General features: G+C 42.6%; 3 protein-coding genes across 12 annotated transcripts in view; 1 reads left to right on the plus strand and 2 right to left on the minus strand.

Moving 5' to 3' along the window:
* Window positions 1–173: 173 nt before the first annotated feature.
* On the minus strand, window positions 174–9280 carry arhgap22 (Rho GTPase activating protein 22). 4 transcript variants are annotated; one of them, XM_061836408.1, is made up of 11 exons: window positions 8981–9279; window positions 7859–7980; window positions 6511–6707; window positions 4747–4834; window positions 4045–4164; window positions 3636–3846; window positions 3424–3556; window positions 2421–2494; window positions 2047–2168; window positions 1043–1958; window positions 174–963 (listed from the first exon to the last, which is right to left on the minus strand). In XM_061836408.1, exons 3-11 carry the CDS (start codon window positions 6691–6693, stop codon window positions 753–755), a joined length of 2058 nt encoding a protein of 685 aa, XP_061692392.1. In that variant the 5' UTR covers window positions 6694–6707; window positions 7859–7980; window positions 8981–9279; the 3' UTR covers window positions 174–752. The 4 variants fall into 4 exon arrangements, with proteins under 4 accessions (XP_061692392.1, XP_061692391.1, XP_061692390.1 ...); XM_061836407.1 differs by having other exon boundaries at window positions 7493–7980; XM_061836406.1 differs by having other exon boundaries at window positions 6511–7533; window positions 7605–7980; window positions 8981–9278.
* A 1584-nt stretch (window positions 9281–10864) lies between these two features.
* Window positions 10865–20855, minus strand: si:ch211-223a10.1 (uncharacterized). 3 transcript variants are annotated; one of them, XM_061836411.1, is made up of 10 exons: window positions 20557–20855; window positions 16017–16152; window positions 15840–15950; window positions 15624–15756; window positions 15241–15389; window positions 14681–14754; window positions 14399–14561; window positions 14193–14297; window positions 12132–12306; window positions 10865–11978 (listed from the first exon to the last, which is right to left on the minus strand). In XM_061836411.1, the coding sequence occupies exons 1-10, from the start codon at window positions 20675–20677 to the stop codon at window positions 11496–11498; spliced, it is 1650 nt and encodes a 549-aa protein (XP_061692395.1). In that variant the 5' UTR covers window positions 20678–20855; the 3' UTR covers window positions 10865–11495. The 3 variants fall into 3 exon arrangements, with proteins under 3 accessions (XP_061692395.1, XP_061692394.1, XP_061692393.1); XM_061836410.1 differs by having other exon boundaries at window positions 12132–12322; window positions 14193–14275; window positions 15241–15419; XM_061836409.1 differs by having other exon boundaries at window positions 15241–15419.
* Window positions 20856–23071: 2216 nt separating this feature from the next.
* Window positions 23072–26384, plus strand: part of wdfy4 (WDFY family member 4) — a 42206-nt gene continuing 38893 nt past the window's right edge. For 4 of the 5 annotated variants that reach the window (XM_061836399.1, XM_061836402.1, XM_061836403.1 and 1 more), the window contains exons 1-3: window positions 23079–23307; window positions 24260–24517; window positions 26168–26279. In XM_061836399.1, coding sequence (XP_061692383.1) covers window positions 23287–23307; window positions 24260–24517; window positions 26168–26279 — 391 coding nt within the window. In that variant the 5' untranslated portion in view covers window positions 23079–23286. Of the gene's footprint in view, window positions 23308–24259; window positions 24518–26167; window positions 26280–26384 lie in introns of all 5 variants that reach the window. The other variant, XM_061836404.1, reaches the window with a different exon arrangement.

The following is a 26384-nucleotide window of genomic DNA, read 5'->3' on the forward strand; positions in this document are numbered from 1 at the left end:
GGCTCCAGATCACCTGTGACACTAATTTGGATAGATGTATAAAACTGATGGATGAAGCATTATTAATAAATCTGATTTTTTTATGGTCTTTAGTGTAGTCACCCTATAGTGAAGAACCTGTTACTCAACAAGACATGAAAATAATTGAACACAGGAGATGCATTTTTGTCACCTTGATATAATTGTTTAGTTCAGGGAAAGTGCCATGACAATACAATAATATTTTACTGCATAAGGCCACCCTTAGCTTTGTTTTCACAGTAAGTAGAAGGATGGATCCTAATGGAAGGATTAAAAAAAAAAAACTAATTCCTCATAAACATGTAGTGTATGGTGCAAGAACGAACCTATGATATTTTGGGAAACATCTGGATAAAAGTGCAAATAGGGCACTTTGGCATCAGTGGAACCATTAGCCACCTGCGTTTATGATAGCACCGCATATCTGTTATCCGTCATAATCAGAAGGTAGCCTCAGAACTAACTTGGCTCTCCAGATTGTTTGGGCTTGGCACAGGGCTACGCTGTATGGACTGGCATTCAACTTATAGTAATCGCAGCATTGCAAAAACATCTTATGTGGTGGTCAGAGGCCTTTGCACAATACTGTACAACAATGATTCCCAATTACATGAGATTTCTCTTATGTTAAATATGTGAGCTGACTCAATACAGATTGGCGAACACTGGTGTACAGTATATCTGGTTTTCAAAGCCTTGGCGAAGACCAGATGATGGCAAAGTTGTCTTGTCTAGCTGGACTTTGTAGTCAGGTCTTCTAAAGTTTGGAAGAAGTCTTCCATCTCCCTCTGGAGGAGAAGGTTTCGGTTTTCTCCATCTTGCCGTGCACGCTCCGAGTTTCTGAATCGGATCTCCAGCATGTGGTACAGCTTTCTCTCGTAGTCGAGCTCCTCCTCAAGAATGTTTACTTTGGCCTGGTGCTTACGGCAGGTCTCCTCCAAACTTTAAGAGAGAAATGTTCAGAAAATTTAGCCGTAATGGGCAATCATGGGTCAAGATCAAGAAAAGAGGATCATCTTACTTGCGAATGGTGTTTTCAAAGCTCATCCTCTGTCTCTTCAGCTCTTGTTGCAATTCTGTTATGACGTTTGTTCCCACATCATCAGCAGCGCAAGTTTGATCATGATCTACATCAGCTGTACCATCGCTCAGCGGTCTTTGGTCTTCTGGCTCCTCCAAAGAGATATCAAAAGTAGTCCAGATGGAGGAGGTTTCAGCAGGCAAGCTTAGCGTAGAAGGACCGACATTGTCATAGGCGGACAGTCTGTGCGAGTGGTGGGGGGCTCTTTGAGAGTGCAGTGCCCGAGAAGCGTCCTGATCTGGCTCACTTCGCGAGTCCCCGACTGATACTGTTGTCTCTTTAAGGGAAAGGGTTGAATCCTTCAGAGACGAAGCTGAGTCCTTAAGTTTTGCACCAGATGAGGTGGTGCGTCTGTGAGCTCGGAGGGATGACAGACCATTCATCAGCCAGTTGCTTCCCCCTGCAGACACATCCAGTGCTGATCCGCCGATGTTTCCCCTTGACCCCACAGAACTGCCCTTAAAAGAATACCTCCAAGCAGAGAGGATACTTGGCTGCTTTGTAAGACTATCCCGTCCCTCTTTTTTACAATTTGCTTGACTGTCCCCATTCTCCTCTGTCTTACTATTCGCTAGAACACCCTCATCCCTCTCAGGGTAGGTGATGGTTTGTATCAGCTTATTGTCCTTAGCTGGGGTAGAAGGTTGAGGAGTTTCCTGAGGTATTTGAACACCTGTGCCAGAGGGTGCTGGGGGTTCGGCAACTTCTTGTTTAACCCATTCCACTTTCCCCTTATGGAGAGAATTCTTTTGATGCGGCAAAGAATTCTCTGTCACAGCATCGGGGTTTTCGAGCTGGTAAAGTCTGGCATGTTCACTGATCAGCACAGTCATCAGGTGTTGAACGTGAGAACTTCCTGTTTTCAGTTCAAATGAGTTATCATTAGCGTGAAACATGAATCAACATGGGAGGTTGGATTCTGCAGTCACAGCACTGTCACCAACCCTCCATCATGGTCATCGGATCCTCCATTCTGGGCCGAAGCACGTTGGGTCCAAACACAGTGGCGAGGTTCTGAACGCTCATCTTATTGGCATCAGAGTGGGACTGGACTTCATCCAGAAACCTGAGCACACAGGAACCACAGTCGTATGCGGCATCATAAAAATATGACATTGTTTGAACATGTGGCTTAAATTCGGAGTCATGACGAGAAGCTGAGTCATGTGGCTGACGTGTGGGCTCAGTTTGCAGGGGGGGCATGCAAATTATGTATGTGCACAATCGATGTGATGTCTATTGCATGTGGGTGTGATGAATAATGAATTCCTCGCATCAAATAGTGAATTATGAATGACAGGGAATATGAATGACTTACCTACAGATGTATTCAAGGAGGTTGTAGTTGACCTTTGGAAGAGATTTCACCTGCTTGCCAAGTTCTGTGATACCCTTTGAAAAAAGGAACATTATTTTTATGTACAATTTTCCTTGACTTCTGAGTGCTCCCAATTTACACATTTTAGAGATAATGTATGAGCCTTCGCATGGCCAAATTTTTGCTTTGTGTTGTGGGGCAAAATTGGAGTAACAAGCGAGCTTTGGTTACGCTGTCGCTTGATTAAAGTGGAAAAAAATATTTGAAGACATTAAGGTACTGTAATGCACTTGTATCTGGGCCAGGAGAGACACATAGCAATGTACTTTCTTCTATTTGTTTGACGGTAGAGCCAAACGCTCAAATTTACATTTGCAAGGAGCCTCTGAATAGAGTAATTACAATGTGTTCAAATAGTAAGTGCTAAATTTCCCAATTATTTAAAAATAAATTAAACTAAAACTAACAATACAGATAATACAGTACTTCTTGCTTTGATCATATGGGTAGAAACAAAATAGTGCATTATAAAAATGCATTATACATAAGTAGAAGAATTTTCAGGAATGTTCTTGTGGACTTTGGGGGTGAGTCTTTTCCATGGGAGCAGATTATACACGAGAAATTATGCTAATCTTTTTTAAACTAAAGTTGGACAATTTTCTAATAGCACAAGGGCTAACGATTCAATCAAGATTCGTAAGTCATTTGTTACGGTCAATACAAATAGCAAATTGGAATTTAGGGGGGCTGTCCGACCCCGAGTAATTACACTTTATAAAATTATTTTATTCTTTATATACTCTTTTATTTTATACACACACATGGGCTATTTTGAATATTCACTTGAACCTAACATGCATGTTTTTGGAGTGTGGGAGGATAGCCTTTCGCACAGGAGGGTCTGAGCTTGAATTCGAACCTACAACCTCAGAACTGTACACGTAAATCAAGGTATGACTTTAGTTTGTATGCACGAGTCACTTTTTTTTTTTTTTTTTACCATTTCTCTGTCCTTGGTTAGTAGCAGAGCACAAGAGAGAAATTGTGCATACTGGGTGAAAGGGATCACAGGCTCAGGTAGTTCTCGCAAATAGAGTTTCAGGAGTGATGCCACTGAGTGGACATCAGTGGCACTGAAAGGGACAATGAGTACTTGTCACACAGTTTATGGCAGAGGTCATCAAATGCGAGATCCAGTCCAGTTTGACTCACCTGTCAAACAACAGACTCTCACCACGGTCAAACGTATCCTGCAGTTCTCGAACACGACTGCTCTGTCCAGGGGCCCTGAAAAGACCTTCCTCTTGAAGCCCTTGATCGCGTATGAAACACGCGCACCGTTCGACCAGTGCAGGCACCTTTCGCTGGGGACCACGTTGTCCCTCATTAAGCATAGTTTCCTCCAAGTGCTGGCCGAAGATACCTACGGCAGCAAAACCCAGAAAAACTTGAAACTCTTATGCATATTTGGACTCAAGAAGAAAGTGAATCCCATCTTTTATAAAATGTCGATAATGTTTTTGTGTATCCTTCTGGGAAATTCACATGGATATGCCCAGAAGTTGTTGAAGTCATAAATCATGCGTTCATTGAAGTGCACGCTGGATTTCAAAAACCTCACCTCCTCCAAGCGGGGCCCAGATTGCTCGTTTTATCGCTCTGACCCATTCTTCTGCTTCACTTTCAGAGTTAGCCATCAGCAGGAACGCTTCAGGGTTTCGATCGCGTTCTGCAGCGCCCCCTGAAAACATTTCGGAGAATATAAGCTTACTGCAGGAAAACAATGGCAAGGCATATTTTGCACCCGTTACAGCAGTTTAGCTTCATAGCATCAGAGTACGACACTCGCCTGCCAGCTTCCCACTGAATATGCATGGCGCCAAATACAACGATGGAGACCATGGACTGTTAAGCAACTCAGGTTGTACATCAATCCAGAATGGGAAAGATTTTAAGGACATGTGAATGCTTATTTGTACAGAGTGTGCTTTGTGATCGCCCGGCGACAAGTTCAGGGTGTCGTGTCCAGTGTTTCCCATCCTTTATTGAGCCAAGGCACATATTTCACAATAGAGAAATCTCATTGCACACAACCAAACAAAAATATCATAACATGTAGAAAAAAAGATTATTTGTAATAGCTACATTTGACCCTGGACAGGATATGGGGTATCAGAATGGGTGGACGTGTAGGTGCGGTCCTCTACAACAGTCCGAAATTAATTACTGTACGTTCCCCTTCCACGAGTAAGTGCAAGGACGAGTCTTAGTTTTTGCAGAATAACTTACGTACCCATTTTCCCGTACAGTATTGTGTACCCACCTGGAACAATTTCAAATATATGACGACCCGGCTCGTCCCGATTGGTGGGAAGCTCTTTGACTTGGCTGCCCTTGAGAGCAATGTAACCCTGGTTAAAAAACAAATGAAGAGGGATGACATATGGTAGATTGCTGAATATATTACTAATTACATTCAAGGGCCAATCAAAGTGTTTTCACTGGGTTAGTTCATAAATGATCGAGTTTAGATAAAAAAAAAGTGTTGAGAGCAGATCGGGTGAATAAGTAAGCGATTTTAAGCGATAGCTGCTGAAAAATAAATCCATCCCATCAGTACTTCCTGAACCACTTAAAGTGGGCCTGTCATGAAATGGATGATTTTTGGTATATTATTAATAAAAAAAAACCCACAGCCAATATGGTCCCACGTGTTTTTTCACCACAAAACATGACTTTGACATACAGGCTTTTGTAACTCCTGCCATGAAAATCCTCTCAGGGATTTGTTTTCGAGAAGAAGCAGGAAGTTTCCATAAGTTTTACCTCCAGGAAGGTAGCTCGTTGTTCCTTCGTGTTAGCCAAAATAGCAGCTCATTGCATTCCTGGACATTGCTTGAACACTCGGGAGAATGGAATTACCCTTCATAAGTTTGAAAGAGACCCTGTTCGTTGTGAAAAATGGATTGCACGGGTGCAGAGGACGAGAGCTTCGTGGGTTCCAAATAACAGGTAGGTGTGTGCTACTAAAAAAAATAATAGTTTGGGGCGGACCACGTAATCGGTCTCCCTCATAACGTAACAAAAGATCCACGTACGAAATGTGTCGATGTGCGCGTCGCCCAGCCAACAATCTCTCACTCAGCCTCGTCTCGATAGTGTTCATCGCGTACTGCGACGGCTTTGAACATAAGCCTAAAAGCAGCATGGCTCGGCTCCACCTCCTCCTTATATGCCACCACGGCGCCGAAAATCAGCCACAAAGGCTGAGGCGCCGTGTTCAGCGGTCACAACTTCTGCGAAGGCTGCGCGTTGGGCTTTGCGACGGGGGCGGCTCTGAAGAACCCAGCCGAGAATGCGTTACTCAATCGCGTGCGCGCATAAAGCGCCTAGGCTCGACTGCGAGCACCCCCCTAAAGCAGCACCGCTCAGCTCTGTCATAAGCCACACCAGCCGGCTGTGATGAGCCGCGATGGCTCATCTCCGCCGCGGAAGTGGATCGGACGGGGATGCGGTTTGGCCTTGATCGCATATCATCTGAGTATGGCTCGAAACAATAGTGTCATATTGCCCCTTGGGCTCGAAACAATAGTGTAATATTGCCCTGGTAACTTCACTCGGTTGTGTGGTGTTGTCCTTGTCAAAAAGAACTTCGGAGTCCGAAGAGGCGTCGGAAAAATCTGAATATCTCTTGTTGTTCGGCTTCCATAGTCGCAGGCACTGCGCGTTTTCAATGGCGGAAGTGACGATGACGTCAAGGACAGATGACGCAACTAATATGGCGACCACTTGGATGTCGAGGGACACTCAATTGCGCAACTTTGCGCATGGTTTACGCATGATCCGCTCACATTTATTTTTTCGTATAGACATTGAAGTGAATACTGTTATATGTATTTTTCATTACAATACCTATTTTAGAATGTTTATAGGGATGACAGTCCCACTTTAAACTACTTTTGTTTCGCTGTGAAGCATGACGCTATAAGGTGGATGCATAAACCTTATTTACATTTATGTGGACTCCAAATGGAAAGGAATGGTAATGGAAAATGCCCTTTAAGGTGATAAAGCACTTGAATATTACCTGTTCCTTGATCTCATCCTGGTCTTTGTAGAAATACAAAGCTTCAGCCTTGAGGACAAACCATCGTAGTTGCCAGTTTTTCATGATAATGCGTTGTCTCTTCAGCCAGCCTGCCTTCAGCACCTTCTCCTGGTCAAGAGGGGAGCAAGGCCTGGAGACCCGTGACAACTCGCCAAAGACCATGCTCTTAGAACGGGCTATTTTAGGATTAAAAACACAAACATTTGAAATATCAGACAAAACAAATTTATCATTTTAACTAACAACAAAAGAGAAATGTCAGATTTTTTTTGGAGAGAAAATTTTCTATATGAATCAAATATGACCTAACCCTAACCCTCCTCTTTTTGCATCAAAACATTTGTAATTTCTTTATGTGGCCAAATACATTTAACAAAATGGCAGCCTAATAACTACAGATCTTATTAGTTGGTGGTTGTTTGCAGATAGTAACCACGAGCAACTGCATTTAAGCAATTTTAGTATTAAATACTGCCCCCACCCCAAAAAAAAATAGAACATCAGTCAGAAAAATAGGTACAGCGTATTCAAATGAAAATAATCAAGTAACGTCATAAACAGGATTAACTATGTAATTTTAATTTCTGCTCCATTTACTGTACAATCCAGCTTGTGCACGCCAATTTTCATGCGTCACTATCAAGCAGCTGTAAGACTTCCGAATAAGAATAGGATATATCATTTGTCCCTTGGCTTTAGCAAGCCAACGGAACATCCTCAACCCCCGCACTTCAATGTCCATTTAGGACATTAAATCAAGGAACCATCGTGATACTGCGCTATGGAAACTGCAACCCTTGTCAAGTATTCCATTTACTCCAAGCTACAAATGTGTAGACAGCACGCTGTCCACCATCTCTATCTTGATATCTGCCAACCGCGAGTGGACAGCTTGTTTCCCTGTCATGGCAAAGACTGGGGTTCGATTTCCCCGACAGGGAGAAAGTTTTATGTGACTCACATTTTCAAGTAGCTGTGCCGGCCTTTGATCGCCCACATGTGCTAAAAGAAAAGCAATTGTTTGTCACATCGTCAGCTATGAAAATAGATGAAGCAGGATAGCTTGATTTTACCTATTTGTATCATAAAAAGAAAGCGTTAATGGGTGTCTGCACCCAAAACCTCTTTCATCTAAAGCGGATGTGATACGATTAGAACTGCTGGTGGACTGCAACCTGGAAATGAGATCTGAAAACTACTTCTGACTGACTCCTGGAGAGTTAATGTTTTTTTCACTTCAGAGTATGTAAAGAAGAGAGATCAAGAACCGCACACCATGGCGAGTTTTTCATTTGATCGAACCTTTATGTTTTTTGAATCGTTTCACCATTTGACCGTTAGTACTTGCCAAACGTTGGGACCCTGCTCGAACCCCCAAGGACAACATCACTTGGGTGGACTAGACAACTGTTTCTACCTGATTTTGAAACCAGAGCGGGGACTTTTTACCTATAAAGCAAAAGTGACAATCAGTACAGTGTGGAAAATGCCTTGGTGACTTTTCTCAGAAAACACCCACACTTTTTCTGATGAAAGGTTTCAACCCCCACCATCTTCCCATTGTATCTACAATCAAACAGACTTCACCTGCAGCCATATTGATCCCAAATGGGAGAATCTTCAAGAAATTTAGATGGAGCCGAGGTAAAACAGGATTGTGCGTGACTGAGAGGGGTGGAGGGGGAAGAGTGAGGCGACAGGGAGAAGAGATAGCGAGGGTGGACGACTTCATATATTGAGGGTCAACAATCCAGAGCAATGGTTAGTGTGGTAAGAAAGTGAAGAAACAGGTCCATGCAGGTTGGAACAGTTGGCAAAAGGTGTCTGGTGTGTTATGTGACAGAAGAGTCTCCGCTAGGATGAAGGGCAAAGTTTATAAAACAGTGATGAGGCCGGCCATGATGTACGGATTAGAGACGGTGGCACTGAGGAAACAACAGGAAGCAGAACTGGAGGTAGCAGAAATGAAGATGTTGAGGTTCTCGCTCGGAGTGAGCAGGATGGATAGGATTCGAAATGAGCTCATTAGAGGGACAGCCAAAGTTGGATGTTTTGGAGACAAGGTTTGAGAGAGAAAACTTCGATGGTTTGGACATGTCCAGAGGCGAGCGAGTGAGTACATTGGTAGAAGGGTGCTGAGGATGAAGCTGCCAGACAAAAGAGCTAGAGAAAGACCAAAGAGAAGGTTGATGGATGAGGTGAGGGAGGACATGAGGACAGTTGGGGTTGGAGAGGAAGATGCAGGAGATAGGCTAAGATGGAATAAGATCACATGCTGTGGTGACCCCTAACGGGACAAGCCGAAAGGAAAAGAAGAAGAAGAAGCTATCATCAAGGGATGAAAGATTACATCACCATGCTTTTCAACCGTCAAAACATTTGACAAAAAAGGGAAAGTAGAGAACGTGTGAATTTGTTGTCAATGTAATTAAAGAAAAAGGAATCTTACCCTGTCGAGCCTGTTTTATCTTGGGGCTCAGCATGCTTGCAGATCACATCCCTCTGTTCATACACACTTATGCGGGTGCCTCGCCCTTCTACATCCTCTTCCAGCATCTCTCTCCCTGGCGTTCTGTCTCGCACTTGGACAGTTTCCGTTTGATGCCAGGCACACTTACAAGCACTTAACCCCTCACTCTCTGCTTCCTTCATTCTCTTTCTCGCTATATTAAATACACTCTTCTCAGATGCCTGAAGCCCCTCCCACATCCCTTCTTCCTCCCCTTTGACTGTACACTCACTTTGGTCGCTAAAACAATTGCAGTGACTCCCGGCAATAAGTGTACAGGTCTACATGATTATGCCTCATCTGTTCATGCAGTCACAGTCCCTGTTTTTCACAAGAGGATATCTTACAGCCCCCAGCAGCCATCGACAAAAAATCCCATGACATCAATTCCCGATTTCCTCTTGTCTAGCTCTGCATCAGGAAGTCAGGCAACTTAAAAGAGAAGTGAAAACTGCTGATTTCTGTAAGCACATACTGTATGTTTCTCCCGTTAGATGTAAATGTGAGAATTATGAGATCTGAAAGCGATGGGACCTTCTTCAAACGTTCAAAAATTTCTTCAAGGAATTTAACTATCATAGAATACCAGAGACAAAACGTTCAGGATCTTACATGGCAGATTAGGAGGATATTCAATATGCTCCAGAAGCATATTTGTGAGGTCACACACTGTTGGACGAGAAGGCCTGCCTCACTGTCCTCTCAAAATCAACCCAAAGTGTTCTATCGGGTTGAACGCAGGACCATGCGCAGACCAGTCAAGCTCATCCATACATACATACCAAATTCACTCATCCATGTCTTTATGGACCTTGCTTTGTGCACTGGTGCACTGAAATCTTGGAACGGGAAGGGGGAGTCCCCAAACTGTTCGACTTACCAAAATCTCTTGGTACAGTATGTTGATGGGTTCCTTTCGCTGGAGCTCAGCGGCTAATATTTTGGACATTTCCAATTTTGTACCAAGTTTTGCGATGGCCCCTTCCTGTTTGAACATGACCATGCATCAGTGCACAAATCAAGGTTGACAAAGACATGGATGAGAAAGTTTGATGTGGATGAACTTGACTGCCCTGCAATTCTGACCTCAACCCAATACAGCACTTTGGATAAATTAGATCAGACAATGAGAGCCAAGCCTTCTCGTTCAATATCGATGTCACCTCACAAATATGGCTCTGGAAAAATGGTCATAAATTCCGATAAATACACTCCTAAACCTTGTGGAAAACCTTCTCAGAAGAATTCAAGATGTTATAAGTGCAGAGGTTGGACCAACGTCGTATTAAACGCCAGGGATTACAAATGGGCATTACAAAATGCGTTCCTGGACCAAAAAAAAAAATGTTTTTTTTTTTAAAAACAAACAAAGGTCCCTGGTGTAAATGTGAGAGGTTTCCCAGCAGTATGAGAACACATTGAAATCCATTCAAAATGGCAAACTATTGAATCAGAGAAGCAATCTATTGTGAAAGAAATTGGATTCAGCCACTTTCCTCAGATTGAAGACAGACATTTTCAAGAACTACAAGCACTATTACATTGGCTTAATTTTGTTTTTATTCAAACAATAATTCATTAAATCCAAATAGGTACAGTATAAACAGCACAACACATGCACAAGTTGACAGTGTAGGAGAAAAATAAATTACAGCATGTGACAAGGGCACTTCTGGTGATAATGTGAGAAAATCTATGTTGTGTTTAACACCATAAACAACATGAAGTACAAAGAGGCGTGCAGGAGTTCATAGGGGGATAAAAAACGAATATATATTATATATATATATATATATATATATATATATTTTTTTTTTTTTTTGACAATCTTTGATTTATCATTACCACCAGCTAATTATACATCTGCTTTTATTTGGGATACCCCTACATTTAGCATTTTACACTCTAGTAAACATATTTAAAAAGAACAGATGTATAACATTTGTCAAAAAATATAACAATAAAAATAACACACATGGACCAGAGACTCTATGTCAAAACTTTAAAATAATGTGGGTAGCATGTTCAAGATTTTTTTTCCTGAGGATACTAGATCTCATTTTTATCTTTTATTAATTATGAAAGATTATTGTATTATACCAGTACATATACAGTATATTGTTAAAACCTGAGTAAATTTCAATTAAAAATTGTCACTGACACAGTGTTAAAAAAAACCTATGAATATTTATGCTCTCAGTAGCATTCCAACAAGCTAAAATATCGACACACACGCGTGCATAAGCTTTAAGCACCACATTACTACTGTAACTGATAATGTCATGGAAAATACTCACAGATAACTTCATGAAGTACACCCATGGATGTAACCATGATACTAGCCATTCATTTAGCAACATGTTGCTGTGTTTCTTTTTAATTAGAATTTTTCCATTGCTGACTAATGGACTAATACTGCAAATGGTCAGCAAACTAAATACAAGCTGTGACAGTTTTAAATGTCTATTGGCACGTTGTCATCGCTTGTAGGGCCGCTGTCCAACTGTCTCCGTCCCTCGAGCAGAAACGTCACCACCGTAATCCAGCGCTGTCCAAGTGACCTGTGCCGCCTCACATTTCCATAGTATCTGAAGTAAGTCGTCGTTGCCATAGCGACGGCATGTAACTGCTCTGTCAGTAGCCACACCTCCCACAAGAGTGTCCCGGCATTCATAATCGTCATCCCCGTGACCCAGAACTCACTCCCCAGGCACGTGAGCCACGACAACATGCCGCTGGCTGACATCTTGTCGTACAGGTACCTTGTTGCCGTGGCGACAAACAAGAAGTGGCCTGTCAGCACGGAGAGGATGAAGATGAGGAAGAGGCGATGGTTAGCCTGGCCAATGCACCGGTTTAGAAAGAGGCAGTGGTGGTCGTAGTGCTGGATGCACACATTGCAGAACTTGCAGTGCTTAGTGTAGTCAGGCTGGAATAACTGAAGTGAGAATAAGAAGGAGATAAATATACTCGTGAGGAATAATTAAAGGAATGTTTTTTTTGTCCCACCCAAGACTAAAAGTAGACATCAAGCCATTTCTAGATCAAGACATTGATGTCATTGTCAGGCATGTCAAGTGCCACGTCTTACCTCACAGTAGGGACAGAACCTGTTAGAGCTTTGGTTCTTCTCAACTAGGTCAGCGATGCAGGAGAACCGAGGGTCCGCATCAGCGCATTCCAGCATCCCGGGGTCCTGAGTCAGAATCTTAAAGAACAAACCGAGGACTAAGCAGAAGTGGACCGTCGACACCTGGACCAGGGCGGTGCTCGGCCCGACACATTCATTCGGTTAAGGAAAAGACTTTTGATATATTCTCAAAAAGCAAACATTATACATAAGTGCTTAAGGGGGGCTTCAATCTGTGCTGGGAGCAAAGAAATCTCAAGACCATCAAGGCATCCTTGAGTGAAATGTCCTGCCCCATGGCAGGAACCTTGGTCGCAGTTTCAGGTCAAAAACACCAACGCACAGCTAAGAAAAAAAGCAAGAACGGCTAGGAACAAAATCTGTGAATACATTGTGAACAGTCCTGATATAATTACTATTCCACATTTGTGGAAGAAGCCCCCCCCCCCCCCCCCAAAAAAAAAAAAAAAAAATACCGGTGCTAATGAAGAGAGCTCTCATGCACGTGACGTCACCATTTTCACGGCACCATATTGCCGGTCAAAAAGAGCTGCTCGACAGTGTGGGGGGACATTGAACCAGTGCAGAATATTCACAATGCCCGAGACTTGTTGTGCTGTTGGTTGTTACAACAGACAAGACAGATATTCAAAGAGATCATTCTATGGAATACGAGCTGAAAAGACGAGAAAACATCAATGGATTTCGGCAATTAAAAGTGATGGATGGTGCCCAACCAAATACACACGACTGTGTAGTGATCACTTCACTTCAGGTAGGAATTATTCTTCTCAATCTCAAATTCCCATTGTTCTCAAAGGAGTCCGATGCATATTTAAAAAAAGAAAACGCCGGTCACACAGAGGTTTATCGAAGTTCAACGTGTGCCCACAACGTGCTTCCGTGTATTAGGGCTGAGACCTATCACAGCGGTTTATTTTCGTTTTTTAACTACGCATTGGACTCCTTTGAGAACATGGGTTAGGGTTATTAAAAAAAAAACGTCTGCCACGGAGAGGTTTAGCCAAGTTTAACGTGTGGCCGCAACACGCTTCGTGTACGGAGGAGCGGACTCGCTGTCCCCCCCCCCCCCCCAATCATAGTTAATAAATGTGAGTTTGTGTAAAACCAGGAGTCATTTATTTAAATATTGGTATTTGTATTGAAAAAAATCTGAGTGCCTCCATTGCTATGTGGGATTTATTCTTGATTAAGAACAGACCCAGCAACGAAGTATTTGTATGCGTCCAGACTTTTCTTCGCTTTCAAACTCTTCTGTGTAAATCTCGACTACTTACTCACCAGATACACGTGTAGATCCAGTTGTCCAAGACAAGCGGAAGCGGGATAATAGTCCAATTTCTTATCGGCGAAAACATCAACTTCGTCATTAAATAAGTCCTCTATGCCAAGTACCTTCGTTTCTTATCACCTTCTAAATGGATTGGACAAAATGCTATAAGACGTATTTTCGTGTCGTCTCCAATCGACTTAGCATTGAAGAATGCTTTGCTAGACCGACACTTCCGGCTGGTGACGTGATTCGATGATGTAGGTCCACGAGCGCAATAGTGGACCCAAAATACCAGACTAGACATGCTAACAGTCTCATTGTGAGTGACATTGCAGTGATCACCTCGAAAGGTTACTCACAAAATATTAAATTAAGGGTATCAGTGTTTTTGCATAGGCCATTTTCCTTAGTCTGATTCCCAAGAAAATTCCATTAGACCACAAATATCAGAAAAATAAAAGAATCCCAGATTTGTGTTAGTTCAATTAGATGGTAAAAATTAGCATAATGCAAAATGTCCATATGTATATTAGGGCAACCCTCAAATGCTCAGACGAACTACACGACAGATATTGGAATGTATAGGAATGTATGACATCACAAAACATGCCAGCATATTGCACTAGAAACAAAGGATTGGCACGTAACATCCTCATGTGTTATTACTAGAGCATAAAAAGTCTCTCAAGAACCATGCAAAAATGTGATCTGTCGTAGTGGAAGGATATTAGGCGCTATTTTCCCATAAAAGCAAACCAGGGAATGGAGCAAGCCTGCTATGAGGGTCCCCGGGTAAATGGGGTTGGGTAACCTGAAATGAAGACAGCTGCTCTCTGAACAAAGAGATATAACGCACCCCAAAAAAAAAAAAAAAAAAAAAAAAAAAGTGTTGGGAATATTACACATGGTTCAAAAATGCCACAGTTTGTCAAACCTCTGGTATGCGGCCATGCGGTGGTACTGAGTGAAGATGCTTCTGGCCAGGCAAGGCAAGAGTAAACCACAAAGGAGACCACCATAACCTCCCAACATGGCTGCTATCAGCAGAATGGTGGCTCCGCTCAGACTTGGAAAAATCAGTATCCAGTAGTACAAAACTAGCATTAAGGGACACCAAAAAAAAAAAAAAAAACACAAAAATCAATATAAGTGCATATCTTTTATGCCTTTTCTGAATTGTGCCACACCTGATTTAAACACGACAGATGATCATTACCATTAGAGTCTTTGGGCTTGTGGCTGATTGGCATGTTCATATACTGGCTCAGTAGTTTGGTGAGTTGGCGATGCCTGCAAATAAAAGCATAACACAGCCGTGTGTACAGTGAGCCCCACGTTTTTGTGGTTTGCGATTCACAAATTTGTCCTGTGGAACCAATCCTCAGCCATTCACTGAAAAACTTGCCTAATTGCATTTTTGTGCTGTTTCTGTAATACTCTGAATAGGAAAGTAGTAATTGATGTCGACACAGTTGAAAATTAAGTCTCTTAATGAAAAAAAAAGCTTAGAATGTTTTAAAGAGCTAAGTTTAGCCTGTTTAGCATGTGTAGTTAGTTCCAAAGCATTTTTTTTCCAAAATGAAATAATCTGTAAATCATTTATTTTTCACAGTCAATTGTAAAACAAGTTTAAACCAATATGAAACTGTTTTGGATAATAGATTGTGGTATATTTACAGTTTAAACTATGAATATAGGCAATCCTAAACAAAAATTGCTGCGACTGTAGTGATGACGGAATCTTTTTTTTTTTTTAAAGTTTTGCTTCATATTCACCGAAATGTTTTCCCTTGTTTGCTGAGGTCCAACGGTCTGAGTCCGCTGAGGTTCTTCTCGTGCAGGGCCCTGCACTTGGCTTTTTGCAGCAGAGTCCAGCAGACCTCAACGCATCCTCGCTCGGCCGCCACGTGAAGTGCCGTCGCCCCCTGTTGGTCGACAGCATCCACGGCACAACGCTGTAAGTAAAGGAAATTGTTTTCAAGTTGCAAACCAAACGTCGTACAATTTGTAGTCAAATAGTAAAAACAGTCAACATCAAAACTGGACTGGTCGCCAGCCAGATAATTACGTTTTGAGCTATTTCAAGAAGATTCAGTTGCCTTGGTCATGATAACTGCTCATTACTATTGTCAAATAAGAAATACAAAATAAATCATGACCTGGTCTCTGAGGAGGTACCGGACCATATCTGTGTTGCCTGTCGATGCCGCCAAATGAAGGGGGGTCATCCGGTGCGTGTCTGTGTCTGTGAAACGGAACATTTCCGTCTCCCACAAATAGTGCACGGCAACGCTGGGTGAAGAACGGTCAACACATGCGTGCATGGACTATAAAAGTTATGACAGTTTGACTTTTTGTTGGGTGACTTCACTCACATGCTGCCACCAGTCACAGCGTGATGCAGAGAGGATTTTCCTTGCAGGTCTACCGCACGCAGGTCGGCTCCGTGCCGTCTCATTTTATGAATGATGTCGATGTTTCCTTGCCTATGTGGGGAGACATCACAAGATCGGGAGGTTTTCAATGGAAGAAATGAACCAAAGCTCACTGACCTGCAAGCAAAGTGAAAAGCTGACTGTCCCGCGTCGCAGGTCAGGTTGGGGTCGGCGGCGTTGCTGAGGAAAAGGTCAACCAGGGCTCGGTTACCATGGAGGGCAGCGTAGTGCATCGGAGTGAAACCACCCCAGCCTGGGTGAAGAAGAATAAAATGCACACAAAACCAGATTTGAACATCAGTGTACACTAGTATTATGGCTGGTGTCAAAACAATATTAAAATTTATGGATGGATATGAAACTGATTGCGACAACACACATTTGGATACATTTTCTCATGCTATTGAATGGGAATTGAATGCAGCCCTATGGGGGCACAAACCAGTGCAATCTGTAGGCTGGTCCCAAGCCCGGATAAATGCAGAGGGTTGCGTCAGGAAGGGCATCCGGCGTAAAAACTGTGCCAAACAAATATGAGCGTTCATCTAAAGAATCCCATACCGGATCGGTCGTGGCCCGGGTTAACAACACCCGCCCCCGGCACTGCTAACCTGCAGGGCGTCGGTGGAAATCCAGCTACTGTGGGTCGAAGACAAAGAAGAGGAGGAAACCGGATCCATCGTCAGAAGAAAAAGAGGAATGCACAGAGCCTACACCTGAGTGTAGGGACTTTGAATGTTGAGACTATGACAGGAAAAGCTCAGGAGTTGGTTGACATAATGATTAGGAGAAAGGTTGATATTCTGTGCATCCAAGAGAGCAGGTGGAAAGGTAGTAAGGCTAGAAGTTTAGGAGCAGGGTTTAAATTATTCTACCACGGAGTAGATGGGAAGAGAAATGGAGTAGGGGTTATTTTAAAGGAAGAGCTGGCTAAGAATGTCTTGGAGGTGAAAAGAGTATCAGATCGAGTGATGAGACTAAAATTTGAAATTGAGGGTGTTATGTATAATGTGGTTAGCGGCTATGCCCCACAGGTAGCATGTGACCTAGAGTTGAAAGAGAAATTCTGGAAGGAACTAGATGAAGTAGTTCTGAGCATCCCAGACAGCGAGAGAGTTGTGATTGGTGCAGATTGTAATGGACATATTGGTAAAGGAAACAGGGGCGATGAAGAAGTGATGGGTAAGTACGGCATCCAGGAAAGGAACTTTGGGGGACAGATAGTGGTGGACTTTGCAAAAAGGATGGAGATGGCTGTAGAAAACACTTGTTTCCAGAACAGGGAGGAACATATAGTGACCTACAAGAGCGGAGGTAGAAGCACGCAGGTGGATTATATTTTGTGCAGACGATGTAATCTGAAGGAGGTTACTGACTGTAAAGTAGTGGTAGGGGAGAGTGTAGCTCGACAGCATAGGATGGTCGTGTGTAGGATGACTCTGGTGGTGGGTAGGAAGATTAAGAAGACAAAGGTAGAGCAGAAAACCATGTGGTGGAAGCTGAGAAAGGAAGAATGTTGTGCGGCCTTTCAGAAAGAGGTAAGACAGGCTCTCGATGGACAACCGAAGCTCCCGGAAGACTGGACAACGACAGCCAAGGTGATCAGAGAGACAGGCAGGAGAGCTCTTGGTGTGTCTTTTGGTAGGAAAGGGGCGAAGGAGACTTGGTGGTGGATTCCCAAAATACAAGGAGTCATACAAGGAAAGAGATTAGCGAAGAAGAAGTGGGATACTGAGAGGACTGAGGAGAGGCGAAAGGAGTACATCGAGATGCGACGTAGGGGCAAAGGTAGAGGTGGCAAAGGCTAAACAAGAGGCATATGAAGACATGTACACCAGGTTGGACACGAAAGAAGGAGAAAAGGATCTCTACAGGTTGGCCAGAAAGAGGGATAGAGATGGGAAGGATGTGCAGCAGGTAAGGGTGATTAAGGATAGAGATGGAAATGTGTTGACTGGTGCCAGTAGTGTGCTAAATAGGTGGAAAGAATACTTTGCGAAGTTGATGAATGAAGAAAATGAGAGCGAAGGAAGAGTTGAAGAGGCAAGTGTGAAGGACCAGGAAGTGGCAATGATTACCAAGGGGAAGTCAGAAAGGCACTACAAAGGATGAAAAATGGAAAGGCAGTTGGTCCTGATGACATACCGGTGAGGTATGGAAGCAATTTGGAGAGATGGCTGTGGAGTTTTTGACCAACTTATTCAACAGAATACTAGCGGGCGAAAAATGCCTGAAGAATGGAGGAAAAGTGTTCTAGTTCCCATTTTTAAGAACAAAGGGGATGTTCAGAGCTGTGGGAACTATAGAGGAATAAAGTTGATGAGCCACACAATGAAGTTATGGGAAAGAGTAGTGGAGGCTAGACTCAGGACAGAAGTAAGTATCTGCGAGCAACAGTATGGTTTCATGCCTAGAAAGAGTACCACAGATGCATTATTTGCCTTGAGGATGCTCGTGGAAAAGTACAGAGAAGGTCAGAAGGAGCTACATTGTGTCTTTGTGGATCTAGAGAAAGCCCATGACAGAGTACCAAGAGAGGAACTGTGGTACTGCATGCGTAAGTCTGGTGTGGCAGAGAAGTATGTTAAAATAGTACAGGACATGTATGATGGCAGCAGAACAATGGTGAGGTGTGCCTTAGGTGTGACAGAGGAATTTAAGGTGGAGGTGGGACTGCATCAGGGATCAGCTCTGAGCCCCTTCCTGTTTGCAGTGGTAATGGATAGGCTGACAGATGAGGTTACACTGAATCCCCTTGGACCATGATGTTCGCAGATGATATTGTCATATGCAGTGAAAGCAGGGAGCATGCAGAGGAACAATTGGAAAGATGGACACATGCACTGGAAAGGAGAGGAATGAAGATTAGCCGAAGTAAAACAGAATATATGTGCGTGAATGAGAAAAGTAGAGGGGGAAGAGTGAGGCTACAGGGAGAAGAGATAGCGAGGGTGGACGACTTCAAATACTTGGGGTCAACAATACAGAGCAATGGAGAGTGTGGTCAGGAAGTGAAGAAACAGGTCCATGCAGGTTGGAACAGTTGGGAAAAGCTGTCTGGTGTGTTATGTGACAGAAGAGTCTCTGCTAGGATGAAGGGCAAAGTTTACAAAACAGTGGTGAGGGCGGCCATGATGTACGGATTAGAGACGGTGGCACTGAAGAAACAACAGGAAGCTGAACTGGAGGTGGCAGAAATGAAGATGTTGAGGTTCTCGCTCGGAGTGACCAGGTTGGATAGGATTAGAAATGAGCTCATTAGAGGGACAGCCAAAGCTGGATGTTTTGGAGACAAGATTCGAGAGAACAGACTTCGATGGTTTGGACATGTTCAGAGGCGAGAGAGTGAGTATATCGGCAGGCGGGTGCTGAGGATGGAGCTCCCAGGCAAAAGAGCTAGAGAAAGACCAAAGAGAAGGTTGATGGATGAGGTGAGGGAGGACATGAGGACAGTTGGGGTTAGAGAGGAAGATGCAGGAGATAGGCTAAGATGGCAAAAGATGACACGCTGTGGCGACCCCTAACGGGACAAGCCGAAAGGAAAAGAAGAAGAAGATTGAATGGGAATTGTGACTGGTAGTGTACGTTAGACATAAAAGGGGAATAATATCTAAGTGGGGCCCACATCGTTCCAATTTTAAGCACATTTTTTGAAAATCTTCAAACAATCATGATCTAGATGTACATCACATTATCTCAGACGATACAGACGTTAAAGGGGAAATCCAGTGCTTTGCATGAACAATCTATCCAATAGGTCGTGAAATATGTACTCTATTTTGACAATGTGATGTTGAATCCTCTCTCATTTAATACTGTTTTGAGAAGACTTTTATCGACAATTACGAATTTTCAGGGGCGCTGCCATTTTGGCGAGTCACATGACTTACGTGCGCGGATGTGACGTATAAGGTGCTGCACCAAATGCTCGATTACATTATGCCCAGCGCTCATTTCTCAGATTTTTATACTTCCATCCAAATTCTTCAAATTTGGATAGAAGTATTCTTTTGTCTTCCCGATCAACCGACACTGCTATTTCTTTGCTTCGTCATTGCTTGGCTCCTGCCATAGACAAACATAAAATTGAGTATTTGAGTAATCCTGGGCTGCTTCCTTACTACTATTGAGGTGCTCTTGAGCAAAACATTGACTTTCGACAATTGAGGAGCACTGTTTGTGTGCCCCTTTCACTCTGAAATCTCTCTGTCTTTTCATGCCTGTATGTGTGCTCTGCTGCAAAAAATACGTATACAGCAGTGTGAGGTGAATTTCCCCTCGATGGATTGTTATGAGTACAATAAATATATCAAAGATGCACTAAAGAGGCCCGAAACAGTTCTTGTAAATTTGACACGCCACAGCGCTGGCTCGTTCTAAAAAGCCTACAAAACTTGAATTGGAAAAAAAAATGTCACCATGTAAGATAGGTGGAGACAGCACTTCCACCTGTCAATCAAATACTTTCCCTGCATCCCAGCTTTTTGTGTGCGTGTGTTCAGTTACTGGCTGATGTTTGACAGTCAAACATTTGAAACGTTTCATTGACACGTTTCGAATTATTATTATTTTTTTAAATACATACGGGCGCAATTTTCATCAAATTATATTGGGAGTTGTTTGCAGATCCAATGAAGTGTATTTGTTTAGTACTTACCTTTTTGGTTGAGGACCGAGCGGTCGTTTTGCATGATGGCTTTGCACTGCTCAAGGTTTCCTCCCTGTACAAAGTCAAATATGTCCCCGTTACTCAGGGAACGTGAAGGTATCGGATGCATTATTGTGGTTTCACTTCCGCAGTTCTGACTTTCTTGTGTTCTTCTACAAGGACCTAACACCAGTACTCTTTTGGATTAATACGGTTGGATCTGGAGCTTTTTAATGCAAAACGAGATCTCAAAAAAGCGTATTTTGCAACGCGAAAGGGATGTAACGGTCAATCACTGGAGACAGACTAACCACGCCTAAAGCACCCGATTGGTTGAACCTACCGCGTGACCAATGACGTAAAATGGAAAAAATAAAAACGAAGTGATACATTTTTTTAAATACTTAGTTACGTTTCTTTTTTTTTAATATAGGATAGTACACGCTTTTATGTATTTATAACTAGATACTATGCTCATGTCGTTTCTAGTTATTTACTTTCTCCGGTAGGGGGCGGTAATGCTCCACCCGCAGCCTCGCGCCGTTCATTTCACCCAACAGAACTCGAAGTAGGTTAGTCGCAAAAAATACAAAACTGTACATTAGCGTGGCAAATAAACCACCTTTTCATTATTTTACTCGTAGTTTAATCCAGGAGAAACAAAGCGAGCACACATGCAGGTGACGTGTGACTCGTGCGGGCTTGGCGTCCACTTCTCATTCTTGCAACATCTCCATCCTCCGGCCATAAATGTTAAAAAAAAAAAATGTAACGTCTACTCGTCGTCTAATATGGAATGAAGGACAATGAATGTAGACTGCTTACTTTTTACCAGATTTATAGTAAAGTTAATTTTTTTTCTTGTCCTTGATAAAAATAGTAGTAGTATAGCATTTCCCCACTAGATAGCACTGTTTGTTAGTTTTGCGACGTTAATCTTTTTTTTCCACCGCAGGAATTTTACGATTATCTGGTCGAATGGTTTAATAATGTGACAGTTATCAATCCTTTTATGTTGTATAAGTGTTGTGGGTTTAATGTTTTTGGCATCTTTTTCAGTAACTGGTATTATCATCTTGTATATCATCTTGTAATCTCAATTTATTTGTCGCTGCAATCACTGCTCCTGCAAATGTCATCTTTTGCTATAACTCAGAAATGTAACACATTACTTTCAATATTATTTATAGAGCCCAATCAAGGATACGGCCTTGTTCTATTGCAATAAATTATCCATTTTCCCCCTGTGTAATTTATTATTGTGGTTCTGGCCTTCCACAGCTTGGTGATTAGTGGTTTATATCTTGTGGTATGACCTATATACAGTATTTCTTCTGCCAATGTCTAATGGAAACTGGATTGCGATACCTTCACACATTTGTTTAGCAGTGATGTCACTGACTTGTCTTTGGGTGTTTCTTCACAGCTCTCACAATGTTTCTGTCATCAATTGCTGTTGATACCCTTTGGCAACCTGCTCAGTATGTGTTGCGCAGTTTCTTCTTTTTCAGGACATCCTGGATTGTTGTATTGGCTACGTACAATGTTTCTGCAATAGCGCTGATGGATTTTTTTTTCTCTTCACTCAGTCTCAAAATGGGTGAATTTCCTCCCATAGATAACTCCCCGGTTTTTACGTTTGCTTATTAGTAAATGCAGTTTGCACAGGTGAAACCCCAAACCAAAAATCACTTGTTTAAGAAATCAAATCACCTAAGTAACTGGAAACACCCATCAGTCACATGTTTCAATACTTTTACTTACTTGAACTGTGGGTTGGTTCAAACGAAACGTGCTATGTCCCGAGTTGTTTTACACATCTGTGATGTAAATACCATGAAATAAAAGCTGGAATTCGGAACTTCTGAAACTCAAATGTATTCCGTAGACATCGATTTCCGTTCCAATAATTTTGGAGGGGGCTTTTTTTTTTTTTTTTAAATTTTTGTTATTATTCCATCCATCCATTCTTTATACTGCTTATTCTGTTCAGGGTTGCTGGTGAGCTTGAACCTCTCCCAATTAGGGCGAGATACATCCGGGACTGCTTGTCAGCCAATCGCAGGGCAAACAGCCATTCACAATCACGTCAAAAGGTGATTAAGTCATCAATTAACCCAAGACATGTATTGAGAATATGGAAGGAAGTTAAAGTGCCTGGAGAAAAACCACACAAGCACAGGAAGAACTACCAAACGCAACACGAGATGGCTGGATCTTAGATTCCAATCCTCAAGTGCGAGGCGGATGTGCTAACCATTCACACACAGTATCGCTTTTGTTGTAAATTCCCCTTCAAAATGATTTTTAATTGAGGACCACACTTTCTTACTCATGGGTTGCTGTCATGTTGACTCATAGCATGGCAGCCGCCGACCTGAGAGGTCTATTAAAAGCCCAAGTGACTGAGCTGTGGTAGGAGGGCCTCATCCATTCGGCGCAGCAATACTTTTTCACTTCTGCTTCTTTGGGGTAGTCAGGAGGCACATGACCTGAGCCAGCTGATCTGAGTTACTCTCCTTGTTCAAAGTCCATTCTACTTGCTGTCGATTAGTGAGGGCGGGCTGTTTTCCGGGAGGGTTCACACAGCACAACGCAGTTCATTAAGCGTCTTGTCATGTTTTAGCAGGTCTCGGCTTGCCTTTATTGCTGACATGCAAACGTGGACAGAGTAGGAGCTCAGCCGGACTCCCCCGCGTCACTTTCACGTTTCCTTCTTAAGAGCGTGGATAGTCACACATGGCTCTCACACAAACACAGGTAAGAACTTGTGTTGTACATTCTGTAATCGTCTATGTTTCATTGAAATGGTGATAAAAAGCGCACATTCCATTCACACACACACACACACACACACACCACACACACACACACACACACACACACACACTGACAAACAAAAAGCTCACATTTGTGAGGAATGTGAGCTGTCTTTACAATCCACTTCCCTCTTCATAGATCACAAGCATGTTAATAGAATGTGCTCATAATGTAGTTGTTGTATTAAGTCAATGTTTTTGGTTACTTCTTGTTCTAAAATGTAAATTTGAATCCAAGACTTTCATGCAATTCATTAGAAATCTGACTTCAAAAGTTGTCTAAGTGCTGTGTGATGGATACAAAAAAAAAAAAGAAATCACCATCCCAGGCAACAGTAGAGAGCTGTCACTCATGGGGCACCGTTGTGTCTCCTACAGCATTTCATGCAAGCTGTTGCATGTAAATATACAGTATTTCATAGTTAAATTTCCATGATTTGAAAATAGTGTTGAATTAATTATCGATGAGTCACATCTTAACCAAAATTCTGTATCACAACTATAATGGGGAAGTGTAAATCCACTCAATGAAACCCTTGCATTGAAACTGAAGTTTCAAAAAAATTGCATGTCTTCATGTTCATGTTAGTTGTGTGGGGCTCCACTATCATGAGAGATGTATAATTAAAGTTGCCTGTCATGTTGTGCTTCCGGATATCCTAAATGGAATCCAGCGAGTCACCAATTCTGTGCAAATATGGGCGAATACCCAATTTAGTGGAACATGGTTTTGGTCTTCAGTGTGATGAATTATTTTTTAAGGACAGACTGGATCTTATTTGGAAAATGTCAAGTGTATGTCATTAAATAGAGAGATTTTTTCTTTTTTAATATATATAATGAGATGGGGGAGTCTCTGTATTTCTGAATGATGTCTTTGTATTCCCCTGCAGGAGGATGGCATAAAAGGAGAGCGGGTCAACAAAGAAACAGGAGAGCTGAGTGCTTCAGGGGAGTTATCGGTCTCCGTGCAGCACGATGTGAACAAAGCAGATGTCACAAGTCGAGATCGTCCACTCTCTGACTTGCTCAGTGAAAAACTGCACGAACTTGAGATTCAACAATGGTCAAATTTGGATCACAAAGGGGCTGCGGTGCCTTCAGAGAAGCTGCAAGAGTATCTAGTCCAAGTCCTGCCTCTCTACGTACAGGTATTAACCAGACTTGCACATTCTCTCCTTCTCTTGTTGGCTAAATATTAAGATGTAGAGTACATTAAGGAATCACAAGTGTATAGGAACATTTCAAGTTTCAGTAGCACTTTCAACAATGCTGTTAAGGAGCATGGTTGCAAAGGTTAAAACAACATTCTGGAATCAGTCCAGATAACATCAGGTGAGAGTCAGATGTTAGATGTTTGTTTGCCTTTAGTCGATCCTGTCACTCATCCTTTAAACAACTCATTCGACTTCCCTGTAGTTTTCGCTACTATTTGCTCAATTCTCAAGTGCAATTCAAAAACCTTGGGGGCCTTTGCTTAAATTTAAGTGTGTGTGTAGATGTGCACAACGAATGGTTCATGATACCCAAATTTATTAGAAAAATTACAAGTTCAAACCATGATCATGTGTGAGATGTCAGTGAATCTTGTGAGACTTCAACTCAGTGAGCAAGATTTACTCCACAAGTGTGTGTTCCTTTTTCCATTTTGTGTGTGTGTGTGTGTATGATTTCACAGCAGAGGAGTACGAGTTATGACCCAAAAAGTGTTATAATTACAACTTATTGTGACGAAGGAAAGTATCTGGCTGCTCAGTACAATGTGACTGTAAAACCCATGTGTCCTTTTTCTGGACTACTTATCATCACTCAGTAAACTATCTTTGGGTGGGGGGGGGGTGGTGGGGGTAGACCCTGAACTGGTTTCCAGCCAATCGGAGTCCACATACAGTCAAGCAACCGTTCACATCCACACACATTTTAGAATCAGGAGCATGCTTTTGGAATGCGGGAGGAAGACAGAGCACGTGGAGAAAACCCACACGAGCACGAGCAGAACATTCAAACTCAACAAAGGCCGTTGCGCGGATTCAACTCCCAACTGCAGAACTGTGAAGCGGATGAGCCAAACTTTCACCCACCTTGACCAAAACCATTTATTAAATTTCAAATTCCTCCAGAAAGTAATTTTACCAAGCAGATAATATGTTCATCGCACAGTACACACTTTTTTTTATGTACACACACTATCATTCAGGGGATACTTTGTGGCATCTTATATCATACACTGACCTTGTCTATGACAATTTCTTTCTAATCATAGCATTATTATCATAGTTATTCTATGGTATTATCATACAAATATCTCTCGTGGTAGCTCTATGGGTGCATACATCTATCCCTCTATACTTTTGTATTTTTAAGGTATTGAAGATAGTCACTCCACACTGAGACTTGAGTCTGAGCTCTGTTCACCGATTCTTCCCGTATAATCGGACTTGGTCTTTCACCATCAATGTGCTTGGTCATAACCGGACCACTTTAATAAACTCTGATGTGGAAGTGAGCGGATCAGCCCTGTGAAACTGCTCTGTGTTGGCTTGCATTGGGGTTTGCCTCATACGTAAGCCTCATGATCAGCATTCATGGATTTACACAAGAACAGCACACCCAGTGAAATGCGATATCCTATTATGGAAGTGAAAGAGAACACAGTGCTCGTTGTTGAAGTACCAACTTCGAATAAAGCACCTTTGTTTAGCTACAAGTGGGGGAAGTGGAAAATTGAAACTTCAAATGGATGCGTTTATCTGTCGTGTGTGTTAGCAATATTGGAATTGAGTGTCTTCTCTTGACGGCAGGTGTGTGAGGAGGGTGGAGGACTTGAGGGGCTGGACCTAAAGGGACTCGCAGCTCTCAGCGCTGAGACCGTCATCTCTAACATCCACAACAGGCTTGCAGAGAGGCCTGCAGGTTAAGTCACGTGGGTGGCACCCTCGCCCCCAAGCCCTTCACACACGTGGGCTGTCGTAGTTGTGATTTTAGGGACTTTCCGCCTCTCTCTTTACTTCTGCTTTT

The sequence above is a fragment of the Syngnathoides biaculeatus genome, chromosome 12 (genome assembly GCF_019802595.1).
Source record: "Syngnathoides biaculeatus isolate LvHL_M chromosome 12, ASM1980259v1, whole genome shotgun sequence".
NCBI classification, from domain to species: Eukaryota; Metazoa; Chordata; class Actinopteri; order Syngnathiformes; family Syngnathidae; genus Syngnathoides; species Syngnathoides biaculeatus.

Coding starts and splice junctions, on each gene's coding strand:
- arhgap22 (XM_061836405.1), bottom strand. CDS start 9,014: ATGCTGAGCCCCAAGATAAAACAGGCTCGACAGG. Junction 3,847..4,044: donor CTGGGCCCCGCTTGGAGGAG/GTGAGGTTTTTG, acceptor TTGCTGCCGTAG/GTATCTTCGGCCAGCACTTG. Junction 2,169..2,420: donor CTCCTTGAATACATCTGTAG/GTAAGTCATTCA, acceptor CTGTGTGCTCAG/GTTTCTGGATGAAGTCCAGT.
- si:ch211-223a10.1 (XM_061836409.1), bottom strand. CDS start 20,677: ATGCATCCGATACCTTCACGTTCCCTGAGTAACGGGGACATATTTGAC. Junction 16,153..20,556: donor CTCGGTCCTCAACCAAAAAG/GTAAGTACTAAA, acceptor TTCTTCACCCAG/GCTGGGGTGGTTTCACTCCG. Junction 14,562..14,680: donor CAAGCCCAAAGACTCTAATG/GTAATGATCATC, acceptor CCTTAATGCTAG/TTTTGTACTACTGGATACTG.